At 40.6% G+C, this 17,736-nt stretch overlaps 2 protein-coding genes across 2 annotated transcripts in view; one reads left to right on the top strand and one right to left on the bottom strand.

Annotated features, from left to right (window-relative positions):
• LOC135468408 (sperm-specific sodium:proton exchanger-like) overlaps positions 1-5,504 on the bottom strand; it is a 37,875-nt gene extending 32,371 nt beyond the window's left edge. Inside the window, 3 exon segments of the mRNA XM_064746654.1 lie at positions 1,006-1,146; positions 2,139-2,393; positions 5,256-5,504. Of these exon segments, the coding sequence (XP_064602724.1) occupies positions 1,006-1,146; positions 2,139-2,393; positions 5,256-5,373 (514 nt within the window). The 5' untranslated portion in view covers positions 5,374-5,504.
• A 3,462-nt stretch (positions 5,505-8,966) lies between these two features.
• On the top strand, positions 8,967-14,120 carry LOC135467361 (WD repeat-containing protein on Y chromosome-like). Its single transcript, XM_064745132.1, has 2 exons — positions 8,967-12,230; positions 13,538-14,120. Exons 1-2 carry the CDS (start codon positions 8,967-8,969, stop codon positions 13,895-13,897), a joined length of 3,624 nt encoding a protein of 1,207 aa, XP_064601202.1. The 3' UTR covers positions 13,898-14,120.
• Positions 14,121-17,736: the final 3,616 nt, after the last annotated feature.

Here is a 17,736-nt window from a genome sequence, read left to right on the forward strand (position 1 = left end):
GTGATATTTCACAACCACACGCCATTACATACAAAAAGAAACATTTTGTTTTTTGATGTCCCAATCCAAGCTCTGCGAGATGACATTATAATACAAGTTTAATCACGTTTTACATTCCTCTGTCTTGTGGGTCATCATTTGAATCTCTCACTCGAGCTATATTTATGGTATTCATGCAACCTTCACTGTGCAATATTCTCTATAACTTGAACATTAAATAATCATACTAAATTTCACAAAACAAAATGACATCCATGTAAGATTTTAAAGTCCAACACAAACTACTTGAAGGACTGAGGGAAAAGTCTTTCAAAGTTTGCACCTGTTGGAAAACATCATGTCTCTTTGCCATCTTTATTTCATTGTTTGAATTTGTTTATCAGCCAGTATTTCAAATGAAAGAACATTTATCTAGTTGATTGATATTATCTCACATATATTCTTCACTTATACATGTATAAATATTGGTAGTCACTTTCATGGGTTTAGGAAACTGGGGTGCCCAGAGTAAACCAACAGGTTGCCTTCAGCAAATAACTGGTGAATTGTCACCAAATCATAGAGAACAGGAAAATGAAGGCAAGTTTAATCAATTACACCTTTTTTTTTCTCATAAAATAAGAATTACTGATACTCAAATGTCACTATACAGAGGTCAAAATGTTTGGTCATTCATTTGTTTATAAAAATGATGACTTCAAACTGATTCCAGGTCATCACAAAGAGAACTTTATTCCAAGCAAAATTTATAATTCCTGACACATCAATGAATGTTTATTATATTTCATTCACTTTCATGTTACTTCATCAATTATCCTAATGGAATCTGATGTATTTCACATCTGGAAGTTAAATGAGCTTAAATTTTGTTAAAGCCATCACTCTGACAAGCTCAAAATATCAAACATTTGACCTCTGCCTCAATGACTGAAGTAAATTTAAATGTAATTTGAATACAATCACATTTTACAAAGAACATGTACACAGTTAAAATATTTGTCTCACCCAATTCTCGCAGAAGTGACACAACAGCGACAGGGTCTGTTGCGCTGAGAATACAACCAAACATCATGCCGACATTCCATCCCCAGTTATAGTCGCGGAACAGATACACTGCCATTAGGCAAGTCAGAAAGGAGGCAAAGACTGAAAGGGCAAATGAGGGACAAGGCAATTTTAGTAAGATAAAGTAGTTCCTGTCTTCGACAAGCATGCCATTATCATACAGAGTGATAGTGACAGTTTAAAGTAACTGTGAAACTGACCTGCGAACGACATGTGAAGATGATATTTAGAAATATCCTTTATACATAAGTACACTATGTTTTCGCATTACATTACATCAGTACAACAACAGTGTCATCCTCATGCAAATTTTTTTTTCCGTATTTGAAACCAAAACCCACAAAAGACCATATTTGAGAAGATCAATCCATTACACTGATAATGTTAAATTAGTTTTATGCACTCTACATGCATATATATATATATGTATATGTATACCATAGAAAAAACGTGACAAACTCAACTTGTTGATTTAGCTTACTAGTTTCGCCGTATCATGACGGTTCCTAAAAGCTTTTTTCGTATATATATATATATATATATATACATACACACCACCCCATGTTAAAATTGGCGGACTGAACCAACCATGCCACATCACAAAGGAACTTAAATTTGTTTTCGTCATGCCATCTCTCAAATCACACATATTTTAATGAAGGTGTTTAATGGTGAGAATTAAACAATGACTTGTTTATATTCTTTATCACATTAAAGTTAGCTAAACAACACACTCCAAGCTGTTATAGCCCATATCTCACACACGACAGGTACAGTATGTTCCTTATCTACTCCAGGTATAGCCAACATCTGACGGACTATAACAGACAAGCCACACACAGGTACAGTACGTTCCTTATCTACTCCAGGTAAAGCCAACATCTGACGGACTATAACAGACAAGCCACACACAGGTACAGTATGTTCCTTATCTATTCCAGGTATAGTCAACATCTGATGGACTATAACAGACAAGCCACACATAGGTACAGTATGTTCCTTATCTACTCCAGGTATAGCCAACATCTCACGAACTAATAACAAACAAGCCACTCATAGGTACAGTTTCTTACCCAATCCTGGCACAGCCAACAGAAGCACCTGTGAAAAGGACTTGATGAACGTGTGAGCTTCCATGACAAAAGCTGATTCAAAGATGAGGATAGGTAAAAAAATGTGAAGAAGGAGATGAGGGTCCACTTCAGAAATAACAGCATACTGATGTAACGCTTCACTCAACTTCGATATGAATCCAAAGACAATTCCAATAACCAGTAGTAGAACGGTGTAAGGGAGATGAATACGCTTGCCTAATTGAAGTAGGAAAGCTGGAAAGAGAGAAAAAAAAGAAAAAATAAATCGCTTTCACATGGATGGGCAAGTATTCAGATACAAAATAAATGAAGGCCCTCAAAGAGGTGATTGTGATGACAAAATGTAATGAAATGAGTACTGACTTTCAAATGATTGATACAGGTCTATCTTGATATAATGATACTCATCACGTTGTGTTCCTTGAACTGTAGAGTACTGTAATAGTTGTTATGCGTGCTAACAGTATACTGTGATCTGTTTTGATTATCAGATCTAAAAGTACAATATATCAGGAGAGGAATACTCCATGGTTAGAACGTCTAGATGTGTGGTCTGTATGGTTCAGAACAGCAAAAGGTGTATCCTAATGCATGTGATGTGACTATTACTAAAAGTTTCTGAAGCTCAATGTCGGGTCTTCAATACAAACCATGCACCATTGACATATATCATGTACTTTACGTGTCTGCTGCAAATTTTGAGAAGAACATTCAGTACATGTATCTGTAGCTTGTTTTGTTACACTTCATGAACTTCACTGAAGTAATAGTTAGGATCAACTCACATAGTTCATACAGTTCATAGCAAAGGCTTTTCACATGCGTTGAAACTGTATAATTCCAGCATCTGCAAGCTTAATTCATTTCACATTTATTCTTTGAAGGTAATAATCTGCACTGTTTGGCTGGTGAAAACAGTCAGGGTAATTTTTTTCAAATGGGTTTAATTGATAGAAACTCATTTTTCTTGAATTTTTGATGTTAAGAGTCCATAAATAGACAAAAAATCTTATTGAATAGACATATGTAACAGTTACACCTGGAATTAAGAAAGACATCTATCTTAATCTCAGGTTATAGTATGACACATCACAACCTTCTGGGGTGCCAAGACATACACTTCACATATTGTTAATTAACATGTACTTGATGTTCTAGAAATTGAAATACATATTTTTCCTGTAGAGCATTCAGATGAACGCACCAAGTCTACTTTATTACACTGCTGGCCTATGGCCAACAAATAGCAGTGGATCATTTGACTTGGTGAACTACAAGTGTATATACGGACCATTTCAAACTACAGGGCCTACTACCAATCCATACCTGTTACATCAAAGAGTCTTGACTTAGGGCCTATCTGACAAAATCTTTACTTGATTGATTTGTAATGATTACATGTATATTTTTTACGTATTTTACTAGTTTTAGGCTTACAGGTAATGTTTGAATGATATACACATAGCTCAGGCTGTGGGTCTATATATAGCCATAATTTTCTTTGTCTTTTTCCAACATCGGAATGTTAAAGTGAACATAAAGTCAGCCACTAATTCTGAAAATAGTATTCCAGAAATATTCTAAAAATATTTTTAAAATCTGACACCGCTTCAACAAAATAAATAGGAAACAATCGTCAGTACCCAGTGACAATGAGAAAATACAAACAGAAACACCTGGTATCCAACTAAAGTGTATCAGCTCTGTTCCGTGTTCAAAGGGCCAATGTCTCTTTTAGGTTGGCCCTTGGTCAGGACAATGTTCATGGACACAAGCATCATTTTTCAGCAGTTCTGCTCTTTCTCGTCCTGCATGGGTGTAACCATTAGGCCCAGCTGTCTGTATCAACATCAGGGAATTTACCAAACATAGAAGGACTTTATTATTTATAACAGACTCTTTCAGATTTTGGGAAGATATTTTCATAATAAATCTGACTTTGCTAAGGAAAAATAATGCAAAGTCACAGTATTTTTCTACAAGCAATGACCCTCCCAAGGTGGTTTTCTTCCTAGCTCACCTTGACAAGTTACTGCAGTCTCTTGCCCAACATGTACAACATTGTCACACAGGCAGCCGTTCTCAGTTCCCTGCTCATAACTGTGTGGTTCAAATGAACCAATTTAACACTTAAACTAACCACAAAATCAAGTTTACTGCATCGATATCTGTCTATCCACTCTAGGAAACAACACTGACAATTGAGGGCTTAGGGTTTTTCAATGTGACAACCAATTATCACGTGATGCCTTCAGCGCTAGTGATCGGTAAAGTTTACATGAGCTTCTATAACATGGCTACTCGGGAGTGAATTGTCCGTGAGTGCCATATCCCCAATACTGAACTTCATCTTCTCGGCTTTCAAAACTATATACCATTTTTTACATATTTTTCTGTGATACCTGCGCCCTATATCCCTTTTTCAATGTATATTTAGTGGCAGACTTTATATTCACTTTAATTACTCCCTGGTTCGCTGGGTATCGCAGGTGCAAAAAAGCAGGACTTCCTGTGGCCGTGACCTGTTTGTTTAATTTAGTGAGAACTCTTTCATCCTCAATACCTCATTGCGTCCAGCCACAACTGACTTACAGGAACAGCAACAACAATAGCCAAGAATCTCGTCTGTGATCTTTTAATATGGGGTTACGCGTAGATTACAGGGTGGCCAGCGGCCCCAGCGCATCGGCATATATATAACCCACCCTTAAACAGAGGTCTCGGGCTACAACAACAACAATAAACTTCACTTTGGATAAGCCATACAAATTATATCTTATATATATTTTCTCGATACTTTATTGACGAGTTTCCAGTTGCAGAAAACACCGTCTACTCAATGATGTTAATGTATACAAAAATATAAACGACTCACGAACCATACAACCTCTGTACATGTACTAGTCTTTTTATTTCCCGCGGTAAAACTATACTTAGCGTCCATTGAGAGTGACTTCCCTTTGGCAGCGAGCTTTTAGAATGACATTTTATCCACCAGGCTTACGAGCGAAGTATCACTAATGGGGTTTCGCAACTAAACCAAAGGCAAATGACCATACATTTTGAAAACAAAAGAAACCTGCTGGCGCCTCTTACCTCCGATTCCACAACTGCAAAATATGAAGAAGACGGTCGCAACGGATAGGTTGTGAGCAAAGTCATCGCGCCCTTCTTCATGAGTGTGCCCACTATTGTTTGAGCCGGTGCTAGACATTATCTTATTCTTTCATGAACGTAGATAAGTAAAGTGAAAATCTGCTTGTCAATTTCATCGTGGCAGCAGAAGGACGCGACGGTGAAGGTCTTCAATATGCCATTTTTATAGGACCTAGAAGTGTGACCAAAATTCCTTCCACTGCCGGTAACAGATGCACTCATTACGCATATGGACACAGACCCCCATTACAACTTCCGTAATTCTTTGTATTTTAGGGTGTTAAGTCTTTTTTTGCTGCCAGCCTGCCGTTTTGGGTGTACTGGTGTATGCTTGGTATCAAAATGATGGAAATTGTCTAAGCTTTGGGCAGGTATCAGTTATAATGATGAAAGTTTGAAATTTTGGGCGAGAGGACACAAGGAGACAGGTGGTGATGAGGCTGCGAGTGACGTCCCCTTGGCGTTGCTAGGCAGCCCTCCCAGCTGGAAAGGTCCAGATTTTGACGGTCAACTTATGTCAAGATTTTTATGATTTCTTTCTCACAGGCTGGGCCAGGTATGCACCAAAGCTTATTGGCCACGGAATGTTTGGGACTGCGCTACAGAGCTGAACGTTAACATTGTCGCTTATGGAGAACTAATGGGGGTCTGTGGCCATATGGCGGTCTGTAATTTGTTCCAGAGTGACGATTAATTGTGACGTCATGGAGCAAAACACGCTAAAAAAGAACGACGACGTAACTTTTTAAACGTTTTAAAGCCGGGGGCACACGAGGCGGATTTCTTGGCTTTTAGGGACGAACTTAATCGCCTGTGAAATACGCAGATGATATTCGCAACATAGTTGCAGACACACTAAGCAGATTTTTCCGTTAATCGTCGTCAGTAGGTTATGTCATGTGACCTTATAAACACAAACAAAATGTCACAGGTCAACGCAGTTCCGCGTTGATTGGTCAGCTCATTCGTCTCGATCGTCGAAATTCGCTGAACGGACGCACAACCTGGATATAGTGAAATCGCCGGCGTATGTTTTCGCTAGTATCTAACATGTTCGATGCAAGCGAATTTCGAAGCGGACAAAAGCGCCAGCAAATTACGACGACGACGGCAAGGACACGCTAGGCGGATTTTTAGAAATTCGCAAAGTACGCCTGTACGAGCGAAAAAATTCCGTCTAGTGTGTCCCAGGCTTAATGAGCGCCGCTTTTGAACACCGATCAGGCGGGATATCATGAATGCACTCCGCGTTCTCATATAACAAAAAAATCATTCCGAGGTTGTGTCCACCTGGTACAGTTCAACTAGTGTTTATTTGCTACTCTGAATGGATATTCAGTTCAGTGCAGTGGGTATTTAACTGTGTTCCCTTCTTCTGCTAAGAAGAGAGAAGGAACCATAATGGCAGATTTACTGATGAAAAATGACATTGTAACGCTATCTGGGTTGAGAGAGGGGTGAACTACAGGGGCTAGAAGGACTGCATCAGCAGTTTTCTGCCAAAAAACGACAGAAGACATAAAGTTTATGTTTTGTAACATTTTAGGACATTCTATGCTGGTTGTGTTAACAATTAACTGTGACTTTAAGTCAAAATATCCAAATGGTAAATTCCAGAAAACACACAGGCAGTTTTTCCATGACCTCAAACACCAAAGGAAACTGCAAGACTATTGATTCTTCCAGAGAGACATTCATACTCTCATTTATCAGTTGGCCGTCATAGATTCGTGGTATGGTCAAGCTGTCTGGATAAAGGAGAAGATTTCTCTTCTCATCCGAAAAACAAAGTAAAATGATTCATTCAACTCACATTGAAACATGGTTGTTTTGACCTTGAAGTTACATCTGTCAAGCATAGCACTTTTTGAATTAGAAGGAGAACATTCCTTATAAGAAGAGTTTTTCATTGTACCGGTACGTTTTCATTAACTCCTACAGTGTGTTTCTGTTCCTCCTGTGCTACTTCTGAAGGAATTAATGAATGATTATGGATTAACACCGCTATTTCTGAAGGAAGACTCTTCTTTGTGTACATTCTAAAGCTTCTCATGCAGCAACGAGGTCCGTCTTATGTAGGACAAAGATTTGGTCAAGTTTTTGGATTGCTGTTCTAAGTCTACTGCCGTCGGCGCCAAGCTAAGCAAACTGAATAGGAGGCTCGTTTGGGTTAATCGATTAGAGAACAACTGCATCTGCATGATAATCCTTGAGACATCTTTGTCTGTTTACTGCTGGGAGAAAGTGTGCACACAATTTCATCTCTGAAGAGATCTTGATATCTATCAAACAACTTTTTGGGCGGAACGTTCTGAAAGTTGTTGATGTACCCCCTAGAAAGTCTCCAAACGATAGTTACGGGTTAAACACAGGCACCTTTGGATAGTATAGTGAAGTCTTTGTCATGGTGAAAATGCTACTGAACTAGCAGTCATGTTACATGTTCAAAAGGACATGGAACGGTAAGGCGGAGAATCGGCCTCAGAGAGGTACGATAAGAAAGTGCAAATTCAAAGTCCCAGCACAATTCTGTAAAATTTCCAAATCAGAAGTATAAAACTCAAAATATCCATAAAAGTCATATGGCCATATAAGAGATGGTTGCTTAGTAACAACCCACCAAAGATGTACTCAAAATGAAAACGTCAATTTTTCGTTCAAACCAGGCATTGTGTTTTTAATTTACAGTATGAAGATCAACGTAAACCAGAAAAATATCTTTACTTTAATAGGTACTGAAACGTGCCTGTACTTCTACTTGCTGTCAGTGTTTTGCTTTGGTTAGCATTTGTCTTCATATGTTAAACATAAACTTTATAATGTGATCAGTTTTGTTATATCTTGGCAAGTTTAAAATCCGTATTTCTGCCATAGTCTCACATACTCTCATCCTTTATAGTACAGCGGACTAAGGAACTCAGTGTGGAGAACAACTTCAACCTTAGCAAGAGTTCGAAACTCCTTGCTTCTTTTTTTTTTTCTTATTTGGAAACGTACTGATGTGTAGTAAAGATATACACTGCCTTGTATTAAATAAGCGTTATCATGAGTTAGAATAGATAACCTAAGGTATTACGTAACGTGGAGCAACTATGGGCGAATTCATACGTGAATCTTGGTTGAGAGCACATGCGGCCCTCTAGCTATCATTAACATGTTATGCACAGCGGAAGTAAAAGGCTGAAAGTTACATTTGTCACATATTTATTTGGTGCTTTCAGTTTACCTACTGGGAGACTCGAGGACCATGATGACTTCACAAGACAGTGCGACGTTACAATAGGAAATGATACCTTCTAACGGTGTAAATGTCACGCTACAATCCACTCGACAACTGCTTCATAATAAGTCCTGCTTCATAATAGCGCCACCTCACGGATTTAAAAAATATGCCGCCTCTCCATTCAGAACGTCAGATGAATCCAAGTGACGTAGGTATTATGACGTAACAAAGGCATGACGCAATAACAACACGGACGACACAGTTGGTTTCTAGGGAAGATAATACAGTAAACAAGATGAACATTCCATGAGATGGTAGGCCTGTAGGCCTATACAAACAGAACACACATGGTTATTCAGCAACGTGACGAAGACCGCGAAAAAAGGCGATCTTCAAGAGATAAACGGCTAGTTGACAAAAGTGGAATCATGGATGTTCTGCTTCATACCTCTCGAGACTCGACGCCATCTGCCTGGCAAGGCAAGCAATCCAGACAGCGCAGCGAGGGAAGCCGTGGTCAAAGCTCTGTGGGGCACACGAGAACCTCCGGCAGACAAGCATTTGAACTGCCCGATAATAGCATAGGCGATCGTCTGGAAAAACTGAAGAAAATCTTTGAGACCGCAGACGACGACGGCCAAAATGGCCTGAGTATGGACGAATTTCACACGGCGATGAGCTCCACTATTGGACAGAGGTTAAGTCGGCGTGACCTAGAGCTACTGTTCATGAAGGTGGACGCTAACTGTGATGGATCTGTCGACTGGGAGGAATTCGTCACCTATATTCTGTTGGAATTCCAAGAGAAGAGTTTGATGTTAAGAATGCTGAAAGAGACACCTTTTCCAAATGAACGCCGTGAGATTTTCAGCCGACACAGGGACACAATTTTGAGTGTAATTTTTTTCTCTTCTTCGAAGGCTGTAGATTACACTTCGGGGCGTTATGTGACTCTGGCGAAAGACGGAACAGTGAGTTTCTGGTCACTCGAGTTAAAGCTGCAGCATAGCTATCGTGTGGGTCAGAATCGAGAGAGGTTAACACCGGTTTGGATGACCAATATGGTGAGCTTACCTAGCTCCAGCATGATTGCCATAGCCTCCACAGATCGGGACATTATGTTTTATGATCTGGGTGCTAAAAAGTTTTTTAGGAAATACCTAATTAAGGGTCTTGAACATTGTGTGAATTGTATGGATTATTGGGTGGATGTGGCGAATCCCAGACAGGCTGTCCTAGCCTGGGGTGACATGGCAGGGAACGTTTATGCAGTCACATTCCAAAACGTTTCCTCTGGTTGCTTGTTTGGGACATCCCGGACCAAACAGCAGTTGGAGTGTAAGAATGTAACCTTATCAGAACTGCAGCGAGGCCTAGTACCCGGGGTTAAGCTTCACCGGCAGCTTAATATTCATGAGGGGTGGGTAAGTCATGTTCGTTACATCCCCGAACTGGCATCTTGTGTTTCGTCCTGTGCTTCAGAAGGGACTGCCATGTACGTCAGCGACTTCGAAAACAAAAAGTGTGCATATTTCAAAATTCGTAAAGGCCTTCTTTGCTTCGACTACTGTCCGAAGAACAACATCATTGTAACCGGCGGTATGGATTATTACATTAGGGTTTGGAACCCTCACGTTAATGCTAAAGCGATATTCGTTCTGAAAACCCACAGCCAGCCGATCACACACATATTGGTAAATCACGTCAGGGATCACTGTATTAGCTTGGACAGGAGTAAAACGGCCTGCATTCACGATCTGGCAGACCAACAACTATTACAGAAGATAAGCGGGCGGGCTATGAACATGGGCACCGTTCCGGTCACGGCGGTGTTCTTCAATCCTAAACTGCAGTCTCTGATTCTAGCAACGGATCACTTGGCCGTCTTGGAGAAGAAGGAAGAAGAGGAGAGATTCAGTGATGTTCTTAGTCACAACAAGCCAGTTTGTGCAGCCTTGTTCAACCCGGCATTCCAACAGGTTGTCACGGCCTGTGAAGGCTCCGTGGTTAGCGTTTGGGATATAAACACAGGTAAGAAAGGTATGCAGTTTCTTAATGCCCACAAGCGATATCACAACGGCGTAGAATTACCGGTAGAGATCACGGCCATGTCATTTGACGCGGGAGGTAGGCGTCTGATTACCGGGGCTAAAAATGGCACAGTGAAGATGTGGAACTACAACAACGGCTGTTGTATCGTGGATTTTAAAGTTCCTGATGGTAAAGAGATCACAGCGGTTTTTCACACGTCTCATCGGATCTATGTGACCGGCTGGAACCGTCAGGTAGGAGTGTTCATAGAAAGTGGGACGAATAATGACTACAAACCATGGCGGTGTGTACACAGAAACGATGTTTTAACCATGGCTTTTCTTAGTCCAAACATTCTGGCCACAGGTTCTTATGACGGCGACATTGTCGTCTGGTCTCGAGAAACAGGCCAACTTTACTGTAGACTGAATGCCAACGAAAGCCATAAACCTTTGACCGATATCGACTTATTTAAGAAGGAAAGTTTAATATCACTAGAATCAGACGGTACAGCCTCCAGCAGCTCTTCGGTAGAAGATAATTCTGCCCCAACGGGAATTATGGGAAAGAAATTGTTGCGAGCGAAAAAGAAACCAGCTCGAGTCAAATCAGCATCTGCATCCAGATATAACCCTGCGGACGTTTTGAGAAATAAGTTTAGTCATCCACTTTTGCCCGCACTGAACGTGAATTGTGGAAAACTGGTGGTTACAGACGGTGATGAAAGTCGGATCCCTCTTCAGACACGCAAAGGCTATGATAACATATGCAAGTATTACGAAGCTGCAGTTGAATGCATTATTTTTCTTGAAAACCGTGAGAATCACAGACACACAGCTACAGTGGTTGCGAGTGGCGCTGAAGGCTGGGTGCGTTTTTGGTCCACCCACCACAAGGGAGGTCTCCTTGGGCAGTTCCGGGCTAGTCAGAGGAAAGGGGAGAGCGTGAGGGCCCTGGCTACGGACAAAGACAACCAGCTGTTGATGACTGGCGACACAGCAGGCTATCTCAAGATCTGGGACATCTCTGACTTCTGCATCAACAATGACAGCAGCAGCCAGACGGAGGTCTCTGACAACCCCAGCCTGTCTTACATTGAGGGCCTGACCTCCATGCGCTGGAACAGGCCACCCCCGGAGAGTAGTTGCCCCCTCACTACTCTCAAAGAGCCTCCCCTGCGTATCTCGTTCCAGGCACATACCAAAGCCATCCGCCACCTGGAGTGCGTCAACGAGCGCAATATGATCATCACATCAAGCGACGACTGTTCCGTTCGACTTTGGACGTTCTGTGGACGTTACATTGGTACGTTTGGAGAACCCTGGCCGGAATTGCCCGGACGTATAGATCCCAAATCACTGCCTCCCAAGATTCCTGGCGAACTGCGCCGCGTAGCCTCCGCCACCACTCTTAAAGTACTTAACGGGGGTAAACTGCCGCACTGGCGACTTGCCCTGAATATTATCCGATTCCGCGGGGTGGAACAAATAAAGCAGCAGTTTACCCATCTCACAGACCCAGAGGAGCAAAAGCCGGAGCTGAACAAACATGGAACAGAAGCTCGCCTTGGGAAGAGTACGATTCTCGGACAATCCTACAAGAGAACAACACGGCACCGGATGGAACCAGTGTTACCTGAGCTGCGGGAAGTGTATTCAAATGTAAGTAATCATGTTACCGGTGGATGTACATGATAATTTAGCGTGAGTTATATTACTTGAGTTACACGCATACAGCATTCTCAAAGGTATAGATGTTAAATGAGCTTAAAGGACAAGACAGCATCTGGCTAAAAAAAATTCAATCCAAACCAGGATTCTCAAGCTTTCTAAAAAGTATCTCACTTTACTACTGTAATGAGATTTCACCGAATAACATGCAGAACAAAATGTCAGTGCTGCTCAAATGGCTGGTGCGAATCAAGGCAGACATCTTGAGAGTATTATCCAATCAAACACGTTGCTGTCGGATTGCGCGGACTAAGCTGTGACGAAGCCTGTACCCATTCAGTCCATGGAGTGAAATATGAGAACACAGAACTACTGCATAAGACATCATTTTGAGATCGTTTACAACTACTTAGTTACATATAGTGTTGTGGGACAGGTCTGTATCATTTAGAGTCCACCACAGACGTAAAATTAGTTGATTTGCAAGGCGTGTAATATTCATCGCCGGTATCACAAAGTACATGTATGTCCAACAGTAACATACTGTTTCGGCCCAGACCGTATTCATCTTCCCAGTAGACCCTAGGCCTTGAAGAATTTAAATTTTGCTCCTTTATCTTTCTTGCAAACAAGGGATGATTTTTTTCTGGTTTTCTTTTATAAAATACAGCAAAATTATTGAAACGCCGTGTTCAAGCCAAGTTGCTTTCTCCGACGTCCTCGATAACGAGGTTAGCACTGCTCTCATCTTAGAAGCCACCATCTTAAAACTGAATCATAAAATTCAGCGACAGTCGTTGCCTGGATCAGCATCAATGGTACTTAGATTTATTTCCATTTAAATGAGCATGAATTTAGTTGTACAACAATCCTATTGTAATGTTGTAAATATTTAACACGGGTCAAAAATCACCAGCACAACCCTGGAAATAACAAGTTACAAACCAAACCCGGACATGTTCTGTTTTGGGGTTTGAGATAGGGTAGGCGTTAGGGTAGGGTAGACATAGATTCAACTGAAGCTTTAAGTCAGGAGATTCATAAGGTATACCAGACGTAGAGCGGTGCTTCTTGGGGCACTCATCCAGGTTTCCTCCATGCCCCATAAATGTGACGGCCGTTGTGTAAGCAAAAAATTCTTCTATGGCGGAAAATCTCATAAATCAAATACATAAATAAATCTATACTCTGCTGTTTCAGTCAGCTAAATTCAGTTCATCTATATATATATATATATCGCATTCCGTAAGTAGGTGTGAAACTTTGTAGAATAATGACGATTTTCTTGTTTATTGCAGATCGGTGTTTATCACACGTTGCATTTCTCTAACATGACCCCACTGGAGTTCGACACCATGCTCAAAGGACTTTCCAAAGCTCAAGAGGCTCGTCTTGGAGCATCGGGCAAACAACTGAGCCAGTTAACGTGCAGGCATATCGCGGAGAGGACGAAAAATCTGCCCAAGCTATTTCAGCAGTACGAGTCCGTGAAGAGCCGTAGTATGCCAGGTGGAGAGCTAGCCCCGTCGGGCCGAATCAGGGAATCTCTGAGGAAAACCAAAACGGCGTTAGAGGAACAGGAACAACAGAAATATGGACTAAAAGACGTCAAATCCGCAGAGAATAATGTTCTAGCTCTTCGAACAATAACGGAATAATCAATGTATATGTAATTTGTGTGCGTTATCGTTTAACTTTTACCAGCATGATTTGTGAAAACGGGTTTTCAACCAGGATATATCCGTGTAACAGGGAAGTGACTGAAGCGAACATTTAGTTTAATTCCGTCTTTATCGTATCATATGCTTCCTGCTGTCGCTACAGTTTTTGTTCAGCGGTGATAAAGTTTTTGTACCCGGTTCTCAGTATTACTTCATACACACTGGGATAATCGTGTTTCTGTATGGCGTATTCATTTTGCACCTTAAGTCAAGTCAGTGACATGTGGTTTATAGATATGGTTTTTGTAATAAAAAACATTAAAACAAAAACAAAAAACAATGTCGAATATTTTAAATGTTTTTTGTATTAGTGTTGCATTAACCGGTACATGATTGACAAACTGGGCATTTTGCGTGTATATAGAATTCTTGTGTTGTGTAGCCCACTCGCACGCTGTGAACATATGCATTGTCCTGTACCCAGCATACATGGAAGTAGTGTTACCGATTCTCTCATACATATGGAATGAACAGAGTCAATTCATTATATATTACACACGATTCCACATGTGTACACCAACTGTTATGAATACCATGTCTATTTGCATCAACATAGCCAATATGTCAGTAAACTGAAATAACACAGAAATCGCATTTGTTCAGCATGTACATTATATGTGGATCGCTGCAAATGGCCCCTGGGATAGGTTAAGCGTTGTGAAAGCAGATCTCATTGATCGATATAGTTTCCCATAACCTGATTATGCAACAACTTCCAGAGATTCTCACGATGGAAAAAATGACAATAGTAACAGATAAAAAAATACGCGATGGAATACATATTCTGGGCTTTCAGTTCTCTGTACTGATCCAGACCTAGACTGTACACTGTATGGTCAGTGATGTGTAGCTTATTTGTTCCCTTTTCATTCCGATTGCAATGTAATCACTGCATACATACTAAAGTACACAACTCCAATTTCTCTTTATGTAAAGAAAGACTCGTGTTTCAATCATTGTGTTCCTCTACCCATAATACTTAACGCCATCGTATTAATGAAAAATGCTGAAGTATGGCGTTCATGAATAAATAAATAATTAAATAAATGGATAAACAGATCATTGGTTAGTGTATGTCCGAGACAGTAGATTCTGCCTTGTGCCCAATAACGTTTGCGAAAAAATATATGCTTTCATTAACACATGTTAAATTATGAGAGCAATGTTATTTAATGGGAAGTGAATTTGAACAGCAGATAATACAACATCGTTGTTATATTATCTGGTTGAAAAAATTTGATTGGAATGTGCATGACTTTCTGAAGTTAGTCCGAACGATTTGGGGCAATGGGTAGGATAATCGGCAATTGATTTATTGCAAACAATGTAATGACATATATGTACAATGTATCTCTATGTATTGGCAATCACAATGTGTGCCATTTTCACAAAATCTGTGCAGACATGGGTTGTTTTGCCGTGCAAAAACTTTTGCGGCTTAAAATTTTAGGTGATGTTTAGTTAACATCGGCCAGGCACCAGCTGAGTGTGTCGTTGTATCCCAAAGGCTATGGTCATTTATAGATCACTACCCTAGAGCGGAGTGTTGATGAAATGATAACAGATTATGTTTACAGACGAGCAGATGGGCTGTCCTAGAGTTGTCCTACAAAAGCTAATACAGCTCGGCTTTTGAACTTTGGCGATAAAAATTGAGATGTTCACGATAGGAGATTTTGTTAATCATGTTAGTGTCAAAATGATTTTATTTAAACACATATCACTGACGTGTCCAGCGCTAGAGGCAAACTCTAAATTACATGTATGTATGTCTATGCATTGTTGGATGATAAGGAGGGTGGGCCTGGGTTTGCGTTAGAAAAAAAAAACAAAGAAGTGAAAAGAGGCCTTATTTCACCAGTTACGTGTGACCACCGTCGTCGCTGCTCTAGATGTTTGGAGTACTTTTTTTATATAGTATACCTGTATAAGCCAGGATTCTTCTGATGAGCTGAGAGTCCCCAGGTTTGATCCCTGTGCATTGTTTTTATGTAAATATATATTTTATGTGACGAGAATATACGTTATGTTGAGTAAATTTAGGCAGGTGACGTCTAACACATTGCAAATGACATGACTGCATTTTTTTCTGCTTACCTAATTCTGCTTAAGCCATATTGCTAGGGGGTTTGCAAGTTGCTGCTTTTAAAGCATTTACATGTACAGTTAGAATAAAACCATAAATGAGGTAATTTGACAGGGCCGGATTCACTGGTTTCCTGTGATCATTTGCCATGCCATATGCGCCTGTTGGCTAGGTTGTCTTGCTTTGTTCGCCTGTGAAAAGATGATGTCACTAAAGCGAGTCAGGTCCGGCACACATTAGATTTCAGTGCTGAACTGACTGGTCTATTTCAGGATTAATTCGTTACACGTTTACCCTGTGACAGGATACGGAAATATATGGTGTCAGTAACCCATCATATGTTGGGTAATGCGTCATGTATGTGCAATCGTATGCAAATGGTGTGTTGCTTCACAATCAGCACAGCTTAAGTGCTCTGATATTTATAATCTGGGTGGCTCATCCTGGCTTCCTCTCCGGCCGTATGTGGGAAGGTCTCCCAGCAACTTGCGGATGGTCGTGGATTTCTCCCTGGCTCTGCCCGGTTTCCTCCCATCTTAATGCTGGTCGCCGTCGTATAAGTGAAATATTCTTGAGTACGGCACAAAACACCAATCAAATAAATAAATAAATAAATAAATAAAATATGGGTGATCAGTTCAGTCAGTCTAATTCAAAAGCCTGGGAACAAAAACAGTCTAATTCAAAAGCCTGGGAACAAAAACACGGTATAGATGCTTTCTAAGTTGTGGGATAAAAGTATTTTCTTTGATTAGGGTTTGATGCCGTGTAGAATACTTCAGGTATACGACGGCGTTTAGTGGTTTATGGGATGAGCTAACCAGACAACTCATGAAAAACACATCCGCCCTTTGTGAGATACCTGACAAATTCTCCTTATTTAAGGTTGCATGCGACTGGACCTTCAGCTGGAGGTGGACTTCTTTTATATGGGCAGATCTAACATTAGTGAAAACAGCCAGCGAGCTAGGACATCGGAAACATGATGAAACACAAAACATGATTAACATATCGTTCGTCTCCCGCATGATACTGGTGGGGAAAAGCAAGATAGGTTCAAAGGGCCAAATCGATATCATAATGCACAGCTGCCTTAATAATTCACAATTATGTACAATCATTTATATAATTCTGTTAATTTATCAAACGCAGATTCCAAAATATCTACTACGCTGGTCCACGAAATGCAGGTTCAAACCCGGCTGTGGGCAGTGGCTTTCTAGATGCCCCCGCTCTCAGTGTTCAACTTTGTGGCAAGCAGTGGGTGGTGCATGCTTGTGGGATAATGGGCCATTTTATACAGTAGTTAGAGACGTCTCACCAGGGAGTAACTTATAATTGTCAATTAATGATAGATGGTTTGCGTATAGAGCACTCGATATCCCTGCACCGTTCAAACTGACTGCCATCGCGCAAGAGAAAAAAAAAATCAGCATGGCGTTAAACGGCAATGAAGTTATTAAGGAATCTTGAAACATTAATAGCAAATTTTATATGTCGGTTTCCACTATAGCTGACAATAGTCAGGGGCCATGACATGACTTAGGCCTATCTGCTAGATAACAGAGTATGCTATATATGTAGGCATCATATGTAGACCGGGCCAGGTTAGTTATACACACTGTCGTATACATAGGGAGAGAGAGAAAGTTTCATATACGAACCCGTAAATATTTGTATATAGCAACTG

This window comes from Liolophura sinensis, chromosome 6 (assembly GCF_032854445.1).
Source record: "Liolophura sinensis isolate JHLJ2023 chromosome 6, CUHK_Ljap_v2, whole genome shotgun sequence".
NCBI lineage: Eukaryota > Metazoa > Mollusca > Polyplacophora > Chitonida > Chitonidae > Liolophura > Liolophura sinensis.

Coding starts and splice junctions, on each gene's coding strand:
- LOC135467361 (XM_064745132.1), top strand. CDS start 8,967: ATGGATGTTCTGCTTCATACCTCTCGAGACTCGACGCCATCTGCCTGG. Junction 12,231..13,537: donor TGCGGGAAGTGTATTCAAAT/GTAAGTAATCAT, acceptor TGTTTATTGCAG/ATCGGTGTTTATCACACGTT.